Source organism: Brachypodium distachyon, chromosome 1 (assembly GCF_000005505.3).
Source record: "Brachypodium distachyon strain Bd21 chromosome 1, Brachypodium_distachyon_v3.0, whole genome shotgun sequence".
Taxonomy (NCBI): domain Eukaryota; kingdom Viridiplantae; phylum Streptophyta; class Magnoliopsida; order Poales; family Poaceae; genus Brachypodium; species Brachypodium distachyon.
The window spans coordinates 2,349,831-2,368,994 of record NC_016131.3 but is presented as its reverse complement, the minus strand read 5'-3'; the positions used below and the strand labels follow the sequence as shown (position 1 = coordinate 2,368,994).

At 45.0% G+C, this 19,164-nt stretch overlaps 2 protein-coding genes across 2 annotated transcripts; one reads left to right on the top strand and one right to left on the bottom strand.

Annotated features, from left to right (window-relative positions):
* Positions 1-522: 522 nt before the first annotated feature.
* Positions 523-15,009, top strand: LOC100825698 (urease). The gene is made up of 18 exons (XM_003563482.4): positions 523-884; positions 1,537-1,610; positions 2,242-2,287; positions 2,952-3,057; positions 3,200-3,342; positions 4,343-4,453; positions 4,604-4,767; positions 4,858-5,233; positions 5,325-5,433; positions 5,932-6,071; positions 6,459-6,596; positions 6,678-6,769; positions 6,943-7,072; positions 7,149-7,307; positions 7,908-8,090; positions 8,598-8,732; positions 14,119-14,190; positions 14,530-15,009. Exons 1-18 carry the CDS (start codon positions 759-761, stop codon positions 14,749-14,751), a joined length of 2,526 nt encoding a protein of 841 aa, XP_003563530.1. The 5' UTR covers positions 523-758; the 3' UTR covers positions 14,752-15,009.
* Positions 14,820-17,817, bottom strand: LOC100835887 (L-type lectin-domain containing receptor kinase IV.1). Its single transcript, XM_003559183.4, has one exon. The coding sequence runs from the start codon at positions 17,650-17,652 to the stop codon at positions 15,412-15,414; it is 2,241 nt and encodes a 746-aa protein (XP_003559231.3). The 5' UTR covers positions 17,653-17,817; the 3' UTR covers positions 14,820-15,411.
* Positions 17,818-19,164: the final 1,347 nt, after the last annotated feature.

The window sequence follows — 19,164 nt, the reverse complement described above, 5'->3', positions numbered from 1 at the left end:
GGTGATACACACTTCTTCGTGGATATACTTCTTTGATTGATTGAAAAGTATATACTGTTTGTGTCCCAAAACAATATGTCAAGTTGCACGGCTGAAAAGTAGTATATGGTACTTGGTATATACTGGTTACATATTTCTCTTCTTGTATATTTTTTTCTGAAGTTGTATACACCACTTTTCTCATATAGAGTATATAATACACCAAAACATAGTATAATTAATTCCAAGGAGGAGTACAGACTTTCGTGTGTATGAATATCATGTCGTGTTAGTAGAGTAAGATAGTAATTTCATTTGAAAAAAATCAAATTTTTCGTTTTGAAACAGACAATGTGTTGTGACAAATGATCACAGAATTATAATGGCAATGGACAAATATGCAATCCGGTGTTTTTCTGCAAACGTCGGAACAGAACGGAACGGTGTCCTGTGACCAATTTCCTTTTATTTTTCTTGTGCTTACGGACTGAACTTGCTTGCTTGCTCGTGATTCCAATCCAGATTCCCCCCTCTCAGCTGAGCTCCGATGCTCCCGGCGGTGGGCCCGGCGGCGGCAGTCGGACCCATCGAAGAATCCAACCGAACTGCTCTCCTCCGCCCGCCTCCCCCACCAATCATCTGTGGCGACGACCTCTCTCGGCTCTCGCTCTCCATCCCCCCTCTTCCGCCTGCTCCCCCAAGTCCGGCGCAGCCACCCGCCCGCCGGATCCTCTCCCCGCCTCTGGTCCCGCGTGGACGGCCCCCCTGGCGAGTGAGAGATGAAGCTGGTGCCGAGGGAAGCGGAGAAGCTGGCGCTGCACGGCGCCGGCTTCCTCGCGCAGAAGCGCCTCGCCCGCGGGCTCCGCCTCAACTACACCGAGGCCGTCGCGCTCATCGCCTCGCAGGTGAGGATGCATCGATGCATACCAGTCGTCACCATCACGCATAACCAACGTAATGAGTAGTTCCTCTGCCATATTGTCATAACGGGAACGTATTTGGGGAGTGCGATGCAAATGCTGCGGAAAACGTTATTTGCTTCGAATGGAATCGTATCACTGGCCGTCGCGGAGATATATAGAGAGAGTCCTTCTGTCCTTGTAAGACTGGTGCATGAATTGTGTGGTGCACCGTAATTTTTCTGATGGAAGTACCATGGAGTTAGGGAGTTGTCCTGGAATGCAATGCAGAGGTCTTCATTTATCGACTGCGTGACAGTCCAGGTTCCTGGTAGCACTGTTTTGTTTGTTCAACATGGCTAGGACTCTGGTGATTCCTTTTGGCTTTAATCTGCACTAAATATTTTGGACAGAGGGAGGTTTGATTTGAATCTGTCTCTGGCCTCTGGGAGATCATATCCTAGGGACTGCTACCCAATTTAGTTGAAATTCAAGTGTCCGAAGGACTAGAACCCAAATTCCCATACCAAAAAAGGTCCAAAATAGTGGCCAAACTTTTTTTTGGGACTGTAGACCATGTTGTTGCATAACGTGCATTTTTATCCACCATTTTGAGTTACCATGGTCGAATTAAGCCTTTCTGTGCTTCTTCACGCAGATTCTTGAGTTTGTTCGTGATGGAGACAAAAGTGTAACAGACTTGATGGACTTGGGAAAACAGATGTTGGGCAGGTTCGTTTTTATGCCGAGTGTAGTAACTGATCTTTTGAACTCCTGTACAAAAACTTCAAGTTGCAACATAGTCATTTTTAACTGCCTCCAAATAAAAGATAAACATGATGTTTGCTTTCTTGATTTAACTCGTGATCTCTCTTAGTTAAAGTTACTTCTCTGGCCGAAATAATTTAATGTAAGCTGACGTTACTGGAGATGTGCTAGTTTATAATAAACGCAGCAGAATGTTAGCAAGCTTTTTCAACATTGAATAATAGATAGAAGAAGATTATAATTGTTTTCATTTAAAATGCATGTGCTATGCAAAAGCTGACGCCACTTGTTCAGTTCCTTCGTTACTTAGTAGTTGCTCACATCTTGTTTGTAACATGGAAGGTCTATGACAGATCTGTTCATCAAGTACATCCATTGTCTAAGACTATTGATTTGCAGAAACCATTGTCTAAGACTTCCTTTTCACAAGTGGATGAATACGAGTCATTGTGCTGATCTTCTGTGGAAAAAATAAATTAGAATGCTGTACTGCAAATACTTGTGACCAGTTACTGCCTTCACCTGGTGATGTCCTTTCTGTGCCATAAGCATATAACCTAAGCTCTGATAGTTTTACTTTTTTCTTGCTTATCAGGAGACAAGTTCTTCCAGCTGTTCCACACCTTTTAGACACTGTACAGGTTGATACTTTTCTCATGCTATATGATATTGCTTAATTTTCCAATCATTGAACCTTGGTTTGTAGTGATTTGGGAAATAATTGCGTGAGTTCATAAGCAGGTTCTGGGAAACCTGCCCAATTCGGAAAACAATCAGATAACTAATTAATTTCAAATGCTAAAGTATGGTTATTTACCTGAATACTAGCAATGTCGATTGCAGACTTCATGCCACATTGTCCAACACTAAGTTACCTGATGTGTGATACGGATGTGCCTTACATTTGGAATGCCATACCGGTACTGAGTACCCACAACAACTTCTCAACTGGATCTACCAAATATATAAATAGCCTTAGTCCAAAAAAGGATATAGATAGTTCTTCCGATGAGATGCATAACCAATCAAAATATGCTTTATGAGTCCAACTTGCCATACAATGCCGTAACTTGAACTCTTACTGACCCGAGATAAGTTCTGTTGGAAACTTCATACCAAGTATCCTGGATGGCATTGAGGGGATTATTTGTGTCTCTCTCTGGACCTGCCACCCTTATTTATTTTGCTTAGATTACAACTAGACCATAATACTGCTCTTATTAGACCTTGGGTGCTACCCTCCAACATTTTGCTTGACAATCAATTCTTGATAGCATAATGTCCCAATTATACCATTTCTTCTAGGTTGAAGGAACATTTATGGATGGAACAAAACTAATTACTGTACATGACCCTATTTCTTCTGATGATGGAAACCTGGAGCTCGCTCTACATGGTTCTTATCTCCCAGGTTGTCAATGCTGATCAATACACTTGGTTTACTAATAAGAGTTTACATTTTAAATGTATGCTTGTACAATTATTAAAATACTGTATTTGCGGCAATCTTCCTCTAAAAAGTTTATTTTACACAAAATATTAAACGGTTGCAGTACCTTCACATGAAATATTTTCTGGGAGTGATGCTGACGACTCTCCTGGTGAAGTACATTTCTGCTCTGGGCGCATTATCCTCAACCTTCATCGCAGGGCTTTAACTCTGAAGGTTGTTAACAAGGCAGACAGACCTATTCAGGTAAGCACTTGTAATGTTTTTTGCTTGGGGTCTGATAGCAAACTTATCACAGTTCTTATTCTCTAAAGTTTCATTAGATGGATCTTGGCCCCAACTTATTTTCACAACTGGATCCAAGATTTAATGCCACTGATCATGGTGCAATTGTGTGAGTGTTATTCTTTTAATGAAGATCACTCCTGGATAATGTCATAACACTTGATCGTCCTGTATCATGACACGGTACATAACCTGCTGCTATGTAATACCACATTATGTCGAACGTGTATATGTGTTAAGAGCTAATATGATAGGTCATGGAGTTAGCCAAATGGCTCTAAACTACGGAGGCAACTGGGCACTTGATTTATTTACTTTTGAGAATACTGGGCACTTGATTGGTGTGTCATCTGTACACATGCCTTTACATTGAGCAAGCAAAGGGGGTTGGCCTGGTCCAAACTTGCATCCCTAGCTCTAACACTATGACTAATGTTATGCTCCTAAAATCCTTTTTCTCAAAATAAATTTCAGGAAAGATTATTCTTTATTTCTTTTGCAAAAATTCATTCTTCAATATAGACATCTTGATTGGGTGCAAGCTGTTCGCCTGTTCCTCTTTTTGGAACTGTCTAATGTTGTGGGCTTGTGGCCCACTTTCTTGAGTTTGTGTAAACATTTTGCTGGCCTTTTGCAGGTTAAAATTGCATTTTATTTCATTTTGCTTTGGAAATAGCTTTCTCGTTTTTGTGATGATTCAATTGCCCCTTTTGACGCAATGTAAATGCATGTCTAATACTCTCTCTTTTCCCATTTATAAGACGTTTTGGCAAGTCAATTTGGCTTGCCAAAACGCCTTATAAATAGAAACAAAGGGAGTAGTATCCAGAACCTTTACATAATAAGTTCAATTTGCATTGAGTTCTATGATCCCACACTTTTGATGGGAGATGTACCACCCTTTAGAATCTGGTGCTATTGGAAGTAATTATGAGAGTCCAAATCGTGTTTCACTTTGCAGATTGGGAGTCATTACCACTTCATAGAGGCCAATCCGTACCTGATTTTTGATAGAAAAAGAGCTTATGGCATGAGACTGAATATACCTGCTGGAACAGCGGTTCGGTTTGAGGTTCTTACATATGATCCATCCTTTGGCATTTTGTTCTGTATATAAACTAGCAATACATTTCAAGTACTTGGGATCCTACTTATTCACACAAATATTCGCGCATGTTACTTCTAAAATCCTCTAGAATCTGACACCTTATTTATGTTCCAGCCTGGGGATTCAAAAAGGGTTACACTTGTAAGCATTGGTGGTCAAAAAGTAATTAGAGGTGGAAATGGCATTGCTGATGGTGCTGTCAACAGTTCTCAGCTTAATGAGGTAATTAAAAAGGTTACTGAGAATGGTTTTGGACATGAAGATTATCCGGATGCAAGGTTGTTTCCTTCACATTTAATTCCAGTGAACAAATTCAGCCTGCTGTGTTTAATTTGGCTGACATGTTTACCTTTGAACTTCCGATGCAGCGAAGGTCTTATTGGTGATGGTACATTAGACTGCAGTATTGATCATGAGAAATATTGTAGCATGTACGGACCTACAACTGGTGATAAGATTAGGCTTGGTGATACTGATCTCTTTGCTGAGATTGAAAAGGACTTTGCTGTTTATGGTGACGAGTGCTTATTTGGAGGGGGGAAAGTTCTTCGCGATGGAATGGGACAATCTGCAGGGTATCCAGCATCTGCCTGCCTAGATACAGTTATAACAAATGCTGTCGTGATTGACTATACAGGAATATACAAGGCTGATATTGGTATAAAAGATGGACTTATTATTGCCATTGGGAAAGCTGGAAACCCCGATGTCATGGATGGTGTGCATAGCAACATGATTGTGGGGGTAACGGCATACCTGCATTTTTTATTGTTTTACTAAAGAAAAAGGGTATGGAGTACATTTAAAAGAAATTGCATGCTTAAATCATTTACAGGTGAATACGGAAGTTATTGCTGCTCAAGGTATGATTGTAACTGCTGGTGGTATAGATTGTCATGTCCACTTCATATGCCCTCAGCTGGCAGAAGAGGCAATTGCAAGTGGTAAGGTTCCTTACATCTGTTAGCAAGGAAAATATTCTGAATACTAAGAGAAAAAAGCCCAGTCACATCCAAGAAAAACGAGTTTTGAAGGCCACAATGTCATGTGTTTCTTTGTCTATCATACATGATCATCATTTCTATTTGAATGTTGTACCTGAAGTCAAAGGAGGTCAAATGTTTTGGCCGAGTTGGGCTTTTCTTGGGATAATAATGGAGAGAATCCCCAAAAGTGTATTCGCTGCTAGTGACTACAGACCAGAGACAGGGAGTCACATTTGTTGGGAGCTTGGAGTATTGATACTTTCATTGCATTTCTCAAATATATGGGTGCTAACACTGACAAAACACTCTTGGCAGAGCTCGTGCTTTCAATACATGTTTCAAAGATCAGTTTTCTGTTTAAGATTTCCAATTTGTGCTTTCAATGACTTATTTGATATGTGTACCATGTGATAAGGATTAATCAGTGATAATCATGAGATCTTTAAATTATTGTAGGCATAACAACATTGGTGGGAGGTGGAACAGGACCAGCACATGGAACTTGTGCCACAACTTGCACCCCTGCACCATCTCAAATGAAACTAATGTTGCAGTCCACTGATGAAATTCCGATCAATATGGGATTCACAGGAAAGGTACATTTCAAAGTTCAGTACAAAGACTAATAATCTTTAGCTTTATATCAAAACTTCTTTTAGTTGTATAAGCTTTCTTTGGGAATAGAGCTACAAAAGACATATATCAAGATTTTAACTTTAGCATTCCAGAGCTTTGTAGTTAGCATTTCCCTTCATTTTATTTTATGGTATATAGAAAAAATACTGGAGACGATAATCCAACTGTCCTGAACTAAAAAAGAGAAAAAAAATGGGAGCTCAAACTCATTAAAAAAACTGTGCGCTCTCAAATTCAGTAATTTGAGTATCCAAAAACAGGCCCAAATCTGGGAAGTGGAGTACATCAAAGTTATTTCCTATCATTGTTCAAATCGTGAATACTCTTCCCCTCGAGAAACTCTGCAGGGAAATACTGCGAAACCGGATGGATTACCTGAGATCATTAAGGCAGGAGCAATGGGTCTTAAGCTGCACGAAGATTGGGGAAGCACCCCAGCTGCCATAAATAACTGTTTATGTGTTGCAGAAGCGTTTGATATCCAGGTAGGCTGTCTTATTATCACCTTATCATGCTGGTATACCTGCATATTTTTTGTTACGGTGATGTTCATCTATATTGGACAGGTCAATATCCACACAGATACATTGAATGAATCAGGCTGCGTGGAGCATACAATTGCAGCTTTTAAAGATAGGACTATACATACATACCACAGGTATGCAGTATACTGTAAACAGTGACGCATTCTATCTACTGTTATTTGTCTATGGATCGATTGCGGAGAAAGGCTCAATTTTCTGCGATTGTGCAAAGTACCCTTAACGTTATTTATCGAATTTATAAGTTTATCGGAAATGTGAATCATTGGGATCATTGTCTTATAAATAGCGAAGGTGCAGGTGGTGGTCATGCCCCAGACATCATAAAAGTATGTGGGGTGAAAAATGTGTTGCCTTCTTCGACAAATCCAACCCGACCGTTTACTTCGAACACCGTTGATGAGCACCTTGATATGCTGGTAAAAAATTATCTTGTGCCAATGCCATGGGTATGTCTTGAGAATTTGGTCATCATCTATTGTGGTTCTCCTGTAGATGGTTTGCCACCACCTTGATAAAAACATCCCGGAAGATGTAGCATTTGCTGAGTCACGAATTCGAGCAGAAACAATTGCGGCCGAGGACATCTTGCATGACATGGGAGCAATCAGTATCATATCATCTGATTCACAGGCTATGGGTCGCATTGGAGAGGTCTGTTACATATGCTTATCCTGCATTCATGCTCATCAAAACCAATGTTAAACAATGAATTACAGACTATGGTTGCATTCCTATAGGGTGCTGTTCGTTGATTGATTGTCTTCACAACATGAATATATAGTTCCATCAGTTAACATTCATGTATGTGGTAATCTGTCAGATTAATACAATGAACAACCAAGTCAATGTGCAAGAGTCGGTGAACATGGGATGAATTAGATAGACCCATTTTACCAAAGTATTTTTTTTTCTGTTGTAGATGAAAGTCAATGGTGTTGACATGCACTGATGAGTGATAAGCAAACATCACTCTTTTAACGAAGCACTTTCTTCTGGTTGTGTACACGGATCCACTAGACTGATCAGACATGGATGGAGCTCAGCTTGGTTTCCAGTCACCTGCATCCTGCTACTGCTTTAATGAAATATAGCTTTTCTTGGATAAGCCATGACGGGAAAAAAATGTTTGGGAGGGCTCGAACAAGTTTAGTTCTACTTGTACATTTAGCTTGACGAGTAAGCTCTAGTAACCAGTAACCGATTTCAAACTTGATTTACTTATATGCATTTGTTGAAACCATTGCTTTTTAGGTGATTATCCGAACATGGCAAACTGCAAACAAGATGAAAGTACAGAGAGGTAGGTTACCTGGGTCTGGTGACTCCGATCCTTCCAAGGATAATGACAACTTCCGTATAAGAAGATACATAGCAAAATACACCATAAATCCTGCTATAGTAAACGGCTTTTCAGACTTTGTTGGCTCAGTCGAGGTATGTATCTCTTGCCTACTGTCAAAATTTCTTCTATTAATTGCATCATATTCAGTACAGAGTAGACAACATAAGTTAGACAAGGTCTTCCACGCACCATGAAACAATACATCTAAAGGAAAACAAAATCTGCTTTGTTTCTTATGCTTGGTATAAGTTGAGGATAATAAAATATAAAGTGTAATTGTGTCTAATTTGTTAATATGCCTGGTACTTTTTTTTTCCCCAAACTCTTGATTCCAGGCTTCCAGCAACATGTGTAATATCACTGTAGCTCCTAAAAAAATTCCCTGTATCAAGGCAGCGCAAGATATTTTCGTTTTGGAATTTGTTATAATCTGTTTAATAGAGGGTGCTTTCGTTAATTATCATCCCTTCATATGTATCATTAATGTCACACCCAGTAACATTCTGGCTAAGCATTTCCCGTGAATCTCTTAATTCAGCCGCTAACTGATCTTTTTTTTCTTCTCATTTTTAATGTTCATTCCCGCATACTTTTGTCAGGTGGGGAAGCTAGCTGATCTAGTTTTGTGGAAATCTTCTTTCTTTGGTGCAAAACCAGAATTGATTATAAAAGGCGGTGCAATTGCTTGGGCTAACATGGGTGATCCAAATGCTAGCATTCCAACACCTGAGCCTGTATGGACTTCTTTCTCTGATATCCTTTGAATAAGATAGTCTTGTTCCAATTCATCCATAATGTTCTCTTTTAGCCTACATGTACTCCCTCCGTCCAGTGTTAAGTCTCAACTTTGTGTAAATACGCATGTACCTACACACTAAAATGCGTCTAGATACATGTGTATCTAGACAAAGTTGTGACACTTAATACCGGGCAGAGGAAGTAAATAACTAGCTTGAAGCTTACTATTTATGACCAAGCTGACCATGGCATCCAATTTTGGTCAGAGCCTCACTGATGTTAGTGCAAGAAAAACCTTTCTCCCTGTGCAGTTAAAATTGATTAAAAAAACAACATGCTATTTTTTTACCTAACTCTTATATTGTAGTTTCTGTTGAATATAGTTGGCCCATGCTGGCCCAAGGCCCATTAAGTAGCCTGAACGAAGGGTTTTTCTTCCTGCTCTCTCTCCCGTCCTCCCCAAGAACTGCAGCCGCCACACCAGACCACGAAATCCATAAGCCCTCTGCCCTAGGTGAGGCCTTGTTCCACATGGTATCAGAGCCACCGGCGGCAGCGGATCCGGCGGCGGCGGTTCCTGAGGCGACCCCCACGATTTCCTGTGCGTGAGTCTGGTGCGGCCAGTATGGGTCTTGGCGGCATGTGCAGGCTGCAGCGGCGGCGCTGGGAGGCACAGGACGAGGTGCGGGCGCGTGTGCAGGCTGCAGCAGCGGTGGCTTGCAAGAGGCTTTGGCGATGCGCAGGAGGCGCGGGGGCGGCGCCAGGCAGCGAGGAAGCATGGCGCAGTGGTGAGGTGATGTACGGCGGCACAGCAAGGGTGACCGTCGCTAGCAGCGTGGAGGAGGAGATGGTGCAGTGCACGCCCCTTTATTCTGCCAAGGACTCTCTCGAGGCAGCGAGGGCAAGGACAGTGCAGGAGATGGAATGCAGGGGGAAGGTCCAGACATGGCATGATGAGGCTGTCGGGAAGAAACAGCAGGGCGTGGTTGAGCTGCTTCAGGTCAAGGAAGTGGAGGCAGTGGCTGCAACTGGGAAGGAGGAGAAGATTGAAGGGAATTTGATGGAAGTTCAGAGATCGAATTCAATGGGATTGAATGTCAACACGAAGAATCTACAAGTGTTGTCGTTAGTTGTCGTTAGTTGCAGAGATATTGGAGGTTGTGGCACGCAGTGTCTGTGAAGAAAAGAAATGTAGGCAGCTGTTGGAGCAGCTCCAGATGATGGTAATGAAGATGGACAAAACATCGTTCTTGCAGGATGAGATCAAGCAAGTCAGTCAGGAGGACAAACAAGTTTGTTTGTACGCAAGTGAAGTTGTTGCTGAAAGGGCATCCGTAGCTGTTCATGGCACCAATTCAGAGTGGGTGTTAGACTCTGGGGCATCTAAACACGTAACTGGAAATTCAAAGGAGTTTGAACTATATAGTTCATATTCTCCCACACACGAGGAAACGATACAAACTGCTGATGGCACTGCTCGGCCTATCCAAGGGATGGGATCAGTGAAATGTACACCAAAAATCAGATTGTCTTCAGTCTTGTATGTCCCTGCGTTTCCCGTGAACCTTGTGTCATTGAGTGCTCTTATAGACCAGCAGGACTGCGAGATACTTCTGAATAGAGCTAGATGTGTGATCCGAGATCGTGTGACGGGCCAGAAGATTGGGACTGGAACCAGACATAGAGGATTTTGGTACATGGATCGTGAGGGACTCGGCCAGATGGACAACTCGATGTTAGTAGCAATGTTTGGAGAAAAGGAAACTATGGCAATGACACAACATTGTAGAATGGGGCATATATCATTTGATAAGATGTACAAGGTGTTTCCTGATATGATGAAAGGAGTGGATAAGAATAAGTTAAAGTGTGATGCCTGTGAGTGGGCAAAGCACACCAGGGTGTCTTATGTTAGTAAAGGATTGAGGAGCATCACACCTTTCATGCTTGTTCATTCAGATGCGTGGACATGTCCTGTTGTGTCTATTAGCAACATGAAGTACTTTGTGACCTTTATTGACTGTTACTCACGCATGACTTGGATTTATCTAATGAAGCACAAGGATGAAGTCTTTCAATGTTTCAAAAATTTCTATGCCTATGTGAAGAATCAGTTCAAGGTGCAGGTGCAAGTGATACGGACCGATAACGGTACTGAATATGTGAACCAAGTCTTTGGGACCTTCTTGTCAGAGCATGGGATTCTACACCAGACATCATGTCCAGACACTCCGCCTCAGAATGGCGTAGCAGAGAGAAAAAATAGGCACATACTAGAGGTAGCTCGATCATTGATGTTCACCATGAATGTTCCAAAATTCCTTTGGAGTGAAGCTATGATGACCGCTACATATTTGATCAACCGCACACCATCAAGAGTATTGGGTATGAAGTCTCCTTGTGAAACGCTATTGGGGGAGAACAAATTTGTAGTACCCCCGAAACTATTTGGATGCGTTTGTTTTGTCAGGGATCACAGGCCATCAGTGGGAAAGTTGGATCCGAGGGCTGTAAAATGCATCTTCATTGGGTATCCATCTGGCCAGCAGGGTTACCGATGTTGGTGTCCGTCAGAGAGACGCACATTTGTAAGTATGGATGTCACGTTTAGAGAATCCGAGCCATTTTATGGAGAGAAGACTGATCTAAGTGTTCTGTTTGAGGGACTTGACCAGCTGCAACCTATACAGCATGGTCAAGAGGGCGAGCAAGTTGAGGAGCAGTCTGTTCAACAGAATGCTCATGATGCAACCCGGACCAGATTTTTTGTTGGCTCTATTCCTATCTCTGTGGCACCAGATTCTATCTCTACGGCGGCAGCTGAGGCGCAGAGAAGGTGGCCTAGGCCACACGAGGAACAAAATCTTCGAGTGTATACAAGAAGGAAAGTTCAGGGGGAGCAGCAGATCCAGGGGGAGCAGCAGATCCAGGGGGAGCAACAGATCCAGGGGGAGCAACAAGCAGAGGTTCAGAATGAGACACGAGGCAATGATGGTATTTCTGGAGAGTCCAGAACTGATTCAGAGACGACAGAGGACTTGCCCATTGCCTTGAGGAAGGGGACACATGCTGTGGTAAACAAACCTATACAACGGTATGGCTTTGAAAATGATATAAGCAATTATGTGTCATAAGAGTCCTTGTCACCCTCTTATTGAGCATTTGTAGCCTCTCTCCAATTAGTGTCCATTCCCACTGATTGGAGAGTAGCACGGCAGGATCCTAAGTGGTGCGCAGCAATGAGGGAAGAGCTAGAGGCTTTAAGGAAGAATAGGACCTGCGAGTTGACAAATCTTCCAGATGGAAAGAAGGCAGTGGGCTGTAAATGGATTTACACGGTAAAGCAGAATTCTGATGGTAAAATTGAAAGATACAAGGCAAGACTTGTGGCAAGAGGGTATAGCCAGACGTATGGTATCGATTATGATGAGACCTTTGCACCTGTAGCGAAGATGAACACAGTGAGAATTCTAGTATCTTGTGCAACCAACTTTGGGTGGTCATTGCATCAACTTGATGTCAAAAATGCATTCTTGCATGGGGACTTGCAGGAGGAAGTCTATATGGAGGTACCGCCTGGTCTCATAGAGTTTGGAACTGCCGGCAAAGTATGCAGATTGAAAAAGTCTCTTTATGGTTTGAAGCAATCGCCTAGAGCCTGGTTTGATAGATTCAGGCGGGCCGTGTGTGACATGGGATATGGTCAGTGCAATGGGGACCACACTGTGTTCTACAGACATTCCGAGCAGAAGATCACAATTCTAGCTGTCTATGTCGATGATATAATCATTACGGGAGACGATGAAGCTGAGATAACAAGACTGAAGAGGAGCTTGAGTAAGACTTTCGAGGTCAAGGACCTTGGACGGCTTAAATATTTCCTTGGCATAGAAGTGGCTAGATCGTCAAAGGGAATAGCTCTATCACAAAGGAAGTATACGCTAGAACTTCGCAGTGATATGGGCATGTTGGGATGTAGAGCTGCATCAACTCCGATTGATCAAAATCATAAGGTGACAGCTCAATCTGGAGAACTAGTGGACAAGGAGTCATATCAGAAGTTGGTTGGAAGGTTATTGTACCTCTGTCATACACGGCCAGATATAGCTTATGCGGTAAGTGTCGTGAGTCGATATATGCATGAACCAAGGAGTGGACATATGGAGGCTGTTCATAGAATCTTAAGATATTTGAAGGGAACACCAGGAAAGGGGTTGTGGTTCAGAAGCAATGGGCACTTGAATATAGATGGCTATAGCGATGCAGATTGGGCAAGTTGTTTAGATGACAGAAGATCTACCTCAGGCTATTGTGTCTTTGTTGGAGGAAATTTAGTGTCATGGAGGAGCAAGAAACAGCCAGTGGTATCCAAGTCAACGGCAGAGGCTGAATATCGAGCTATGTCACAAGGGTTGAGTGAAATGCTATGGGTCAGACATCTATTGAGTGAGCTAAAGATTTTGAAGAATGGATGTTTAAATGTGTGGTGTGATAACAAATCAGCAATAAGTATTGCAAATAATCCTGTTCAGCATGACAGAACAAAGCATATCGAAATTGACAGATTCTTTATAAAGGAGAAGCTTGATGCTAGAATTATCAAGATAGAACATGTCTGTTCAGGACAGCAACTTGCAGATTGCCTAACAAAAGGATTGGGAACTAAGGATTGCAATCTTGCATGTGACAAGATGGGAATGATAGATATATATCACCCATCTTAAGGGGGAGTGTTGAATATAGTTGGCCCATGCTGGCCCAAGGCCCATTAAGTAGCCTGAATGAAGGGTTTTTCTTCCTGCTCTCTCTCCCGTCCTCCCCAAGAACTGCAGCCGCCACACCACAGACCACGAAATCCATAAGCCCTCTGCCCTAGGTGAGGCCTTGTTCCACAGTTTCACACTTTAGTTTTTTCAAGAATAGCTCAGAAGATTTGCACATCTTTCTATCAGTAGAAAGTAGAAGAGTTACAAAACAAGGGGGTGGACTTGGTGAACCAAAATACCAAGGAACACACAGCCTACTGTTGCCTGTGAGCCATTACAGATTTGACTCTAGGACTCACGCTCTGAACAATTTAAACACCCATTGGACCTAGGTCGGCAGCTATGCAGATGCATCTTATCCAAAAGCTATGCAGATGCATCTTATCCAAAAGCTATGCAGATGCAAACAGATCCTGTCAGGCGTCAGTACGTTTCCTCCTTGATCGTGGAAATGGTCGTGGCGGTATCTTGTCTGTCATTGTTAAAATGTTCAAGTATAAGTGTATATGCAGAAACCGAAATGTGCGGATGACCATTTTTCTTCTGTTTTTTTATGTCTCTACACAAGCTCCTTGTAGAAAAACTTACAGCGCAGCATGGTGCATTCTTGATGCAGGTTATGATGCGTCCTATGTTTGGTGCATTTGGAAAGGCCGGAAGTTCTAACTCGATTGCATTTGTGAGCAAGGTCAGGCTAGTTTTTAACTCTTTTAACAAGTTTGGAGAAGTTTACAATGATTATTGATTAGTAATATAATATCCCATTGAAGGAAAACAAGTTTGGAGAAGTTTTACTTTTTTTCAGAGCCAGCATGATACGACTTCCACCATTAAATTCCGTTATTATATTACTAAACCTTACAAAGTACAGTGAAAAAGTTATTACTCCACAAACCATGAAAAGTTTCTTAACAACCTTAACCCAGATATTACAGTGATATCTTTGTTTAAATAAATATTCTGATCGAATTATATGTTCTTGGCAAATGAACAATGGCTGGTGCTTAATTTCTGAAATGATCACCAGGCAGCGAAAGAAGCTGGTGTTGCATCAGAGTACAAACTATCAAAGAGGGTGGAAGCTGTTGGCGGTGTTCGCGGTTTAACAAAGCTGGACATGAAGCTCAATGACGCGCTTCCCAAAATCGAAGTCGACCCAGAAACCTACACGGTTTCTGCTGATGGAGAGGTCCTGACATGCCAGCCAGCAACCACAGTGCCATTATCTCGGAATTACTTTCTTTTTTAAGAGCGCCATTGATTGTGCATTGTTCTCTTGATGGCCGAAGCTCACGCAACTAGTTTTGATTCCCATAGTTTTTTTTTTACCATTTAAGGTGATGGGCAATTAAGTCAGTTCCGATACTCTGCAATTTTATCATTCATGGAATCATGGTGCTCATGTGCCGTTTGGTACGTGCATCTCCCTTGTAACATAAAATAAATACACTCGGTTCGTGCTGTAATAGGAAACCTTTTGGAGTACTTCCATCGAAGTACATGTGAACCAGGAAAGCTATTTGCTATTAGCACAAAAATTGGAATTTATATTGAGCGAACGTTCGTTCTTTAGTCTCTCGGAGCGAACGATCTGCTGACGAGAGCTTTGTATGGTTTTCGCAATGAAAAAGACTTCGTCGCCCACCTCAGAATAGTAATCTCACCGCTAGGAGAATCGTACGTTGGTAAGAAAATTCTATCGTTGGCTCGGTTTGCGATTGCTAGACCATGTTGCGCTAAAACTTTAGCTGTAAAAAATACAGAGAAAAAAGTATTCTGAAAAAAAAAATCCACCTCGAGGTCGATCAAGCTCAACCGAAAACCTGCTATCTGACAGTTAAACAGCACAGGTGCAGAAATTGCCAAAAGTTGGTTAGCTCCAAGACAAACGAGAATGAATCGCCACTAATTAATCAGCAGTAATGAGCTGCTGTTTCTCCTCGGGGGAACGCGACGAGGACGGCCGCGTGATCGTGGCGGTGGTGCCCTCGGACGACGCCGTGAACCCGGTGTCGACGAACTCGTCGAACGCCTCGCCGCCGTACCCGAACAAGCCCGCGCCGAGGTCCTCGGGCATCGTCTCCGGCGCCGGCGCGGCCCCTTCGAGCACTTGCACCACCCGCCTCATGCCCGGCCGCCGCCGCGGGTCCGGGTGCGAGCAGAGCACCCCGAGCTTGAGCACCGTCTCCACCTCACCCTCCTCTTGCTCCCCGGCCACCGCCATCCTCGGGTCCCTCGCCGCCTTGATCTCCCCGGCCTTCCACCTCCCCGCCACCAGGTCCACCAGCCCCGGCGGGTAGTTGTCGTCGTCGTCGTTGTCTCCGGCTCCGGCTCCCGGTGCGTTGGGCGGGCGGCCGCAGGCCACCTCGAGCAGGAAGGCCCCGAAGGCGAAGACGTCGGTGGCCGCGGTGGCTCTCCCCGTCTTGCTCATCTCCGGCGCGATGTAGCCCGGCGTGCCCACTATGCTCGTCGTCCGCTGCTCGCCGCTGCCGCCGCCGCGGTCGTAAAGCCGCGCGAGCCCGAAGTCGCTGAGCTTGGCGTTCATGGCGCCATCGAGCAGCACGTTGCTGGACTTCACGTCCCGGTGCACCACCACCTGCTCCCACCCTTCGTGGAGGTACAGCAATCCCGCAGCGACGCCATGGATGATCTTCGCTCGCTGCTCCCAGCTCAGCGGGTGGCGCTTGGAGTTGCCGGAGCTGGGGACGAAGAGGTGCCGGTCCAGGCTGCCGTTGGGCATGTAGTCGTAGACAAGGAGCAGCTCGCCATCGCCGCCGCGCCGGCGGCAGTAGCCGAGGAGCCGGACCAGGTTCCGGTGCCGGAGCCGGCTCATGCTCGCGATCTCCGATATGAACTCCCGGAGCCCCTGCTGCGACGAACCGTGGCCTTGAGGGTACACTTTCTTCACCGCGATCTCTGTCGAGCCTGAGCCCGCCGGGAGCACGCCGCGGTACACTTGGCCGAAGCCGCCGGCGCCGATGACGTGGCGGAAGCCGTCCGTGGCGGCGTGGAGATCCCTGTAGCTGATCCTGTGCGGCCCGTACTCGCTCTCCCACTCTTCTTCCTCCGCGTCGGCGAACCGCCTCCTCCGCCGCCGCACCAAGACCGTCGCCGCGACGGCCAGGACAAGGGCCACCACCACGGCGAGCACGACGAGCAGAGCCACGGTGAGCGGCGGCGGGGCCTTGGACGGCCTCGGCTGCTTCGGGAGCTTCGGCAGCGCGGACAGATCGAGCTCCGGCGCGGGCCCGCCGCCGATGCGGAAGCTCCATCCCAGCACGTAGTGCGTGCTCGAGGCGGCGCCGTTCGCGGCGGAGAACCCGACGTACGTACCGCCGTCGTGGGCCACCAAGGAAGACGAGACGTCGAGGCTGTACGACACGAGCGCGACAGCCGGCCGGGGCTCCCCCGCCGGCGCCACGGTCACCTCGAGCAACGCGGTGGCGGCGTCGTACTCGATCCATACCTGCCTCGCCGCGCCGTTATCCAGGCTGAAATTAACAAACCTCCCGCCATCGCCATCGCTCCGCCAGTACGCGGCGGGGGAGGCGTTGACGGAGCGGAGAGCGTCGAGGTCGATCCCGACATGGTTATCATCAACGTCGCCGAACTCGGGGTCCCTGGCGGTGTCGAGCTCGACGGCGACGATCCCGCTGTCGACCGCCCCCAAACTGTTCGACGTGTTGTACAGCCCGAGGTATTTCCCCGTGACGGCGCCGGGGATGGCCGGGGAAGGGGCGAAGGCCAAGGCGAGGCCGTGGCCGAGCGCGTCGGGGTACCGCGGGAAGATGGCGAAGACGAAGGTGGTGGAGAAGGAGACCAGGAGGCCCGTGGCGGCGTCCCTGAAGCGGATCGGGGTGCCGTGGAAGCCATGCCCGAACTCCTCCTTGGTGAAGTTGGTCAGCTGCAGCAGGCCAGACGCGGTCACCACGGCGCCGCCGGTAGTCGTCACGTTCTCCCCGGCACCGAGGAAGCCCGGATACACGAATTCCTCGACGACGGCCGCAGCCTGAACGGCGACGAGGAGAAGGAGGAGGAGGGAGATCGCGGCGGCGGTGGTGGATAGGTCGTCGATCGGCCGCCGGCGCCGGAGAAGAAGAAGCATGGCGTGAGGGGAGTGTTGGGCGTTGGAAGTGGACGGCGGCGGCATTGGAATTAAAGGGGATCGATCGGGTCCTCGATCGAGCTAGCTAGCACCGGCGAGCCCAGGGCTGCTGGCTGCTTTTGTTCGCTGTATAAGCTGTGATGACTGACAGGGATGGAAGGATGGATATATACCGGGGAGAATGACGTGTTGGGGACACAGGAAATTTACGACGGATTTTACGCGTGTGTGTCAAATGCGAGCGTAGGCTGTAGTAGCTTTTTGGCCTTCGAAGCTTCGTCTGATCGAAAAGGTTTTGGCGTTTTTGGATCCAACGTAACGACAATTTAAAGCTTTGGTGTCGCGCTTCACTCCTTGTTGTTCTTTTGCTCACAGTACTATTTAGTTTTCAGCCTAGGTTTGGTCTACCGAAAAATTGGCTGCCCAGTACTTTGATCGGCATTGGCAAGAAAAATGAATTAGAGTGCCGAAAATAAGAAAGCATTGGATAGCAAAACATTAGTAACCGTCTAAACAAAGATCAACTCTTTGGTCACGGTGGAATGTTAGTGAGCAACAATTTGGCCACAATCTAAATAGACCGTATGCTCTTATAGCTTAGACCTCGGAGTTTGTGGATCTCGATGTTTCGTGATTTTGTTCTAGATTGTATTCGGGAAGGACTAGTATTTTGTACTGATCATGATGGTTAAATAAGTTGTCAAAACTGTCTTAAAAGAGTTACAATTCACTAAATATAGGGCTTTACATATTTATAGACGAATCCGCAATGGGTTGAAAACTATATAGAGCGGCCGTTTGGAGAGAAGTTTTATCACGCGGCACGCCCTCCCGGTGGTGGACGGAATGAAGAGGACATGTAGCAAGAGCTAAATGGTTCGTGCAGACCTAATAACCTTCCGAGCTTATTGTACGAGTTGGATACACTAATTTAGGATATGATTCTGAATACCAAATTACCTTTTGACCATCTAAGAGTACTTTCTGGTAATGATTTGTATATTTTAATATGGCAAATAGTTAATACCAAGACGAAGATATGCCAAACAATTAGAAAGCGATATGCACAAAACGTGGGGCGCCATAATAAATGCTTTGCGACCTAAATCTTTTTTAAATGGACAAAATTAATGGTGTTGTGCTCCATATGGGTAGTAAATGAGGGCACCGTATCTTTTTAGATAATAACTGCATTAAATAACAACTAACTATTTGCGAATATCATAAGAAGGTGTACATTTAATTGTTTTGTGATAATTTATGCTATTTATTACTGTCCAAACTATCATAAGTAGATATATACTCTACAACAACGTATTGTATTGAAAATGTGGAATTTGAAAGCATACGACAATTTCTTAAAATCTCAAAGTATTTTGTGTGGGCGGAAAAAAGAGTATTGTATTGTCCATCCTTGCACTGATTCAACTTCAAGCATATATAATACCGGCGGTCCGTAGAAAACACTATGAGCATATATCAAAATTTAGCTTTGTTGTTTAGTTCACGACCTACATTGGATTTGGAACCACGAGTTCTTGCGGATGTATGAAGAAC

Bases quoted from the DNA above. Each gene is read 5' to 3' on its own strand.
- LOC100825698 (XM_003563482.4), top strand. From the start codon at position 759: ATGAAGCTGGTGCCGAGGGAAGCGGAGAAGCTGGCGCTGCACGGCGCC. The intron at 885-1,536 runs GTGAGGATGCAT...TTCTTCACGCAG, and splicing joins TCGCGCTCATCGCCTCGCAG to ATTCTTGAGTTTGTTCGTGA. The intron at 6,597-6,677 runs GTAGGCTGTCTT...TATATTGGACAG, and splicing joins CAGAAGCGTTTGATATCCAG to GTCAATATCCACACAGATAC.
- LOC100835887 (XM_003559183.4), bottom strand. From the start codon at position 17,652: ATGCCGCCGCCGTCCACTTCCAACGCCCAACACTCCCCTCACGCCATG.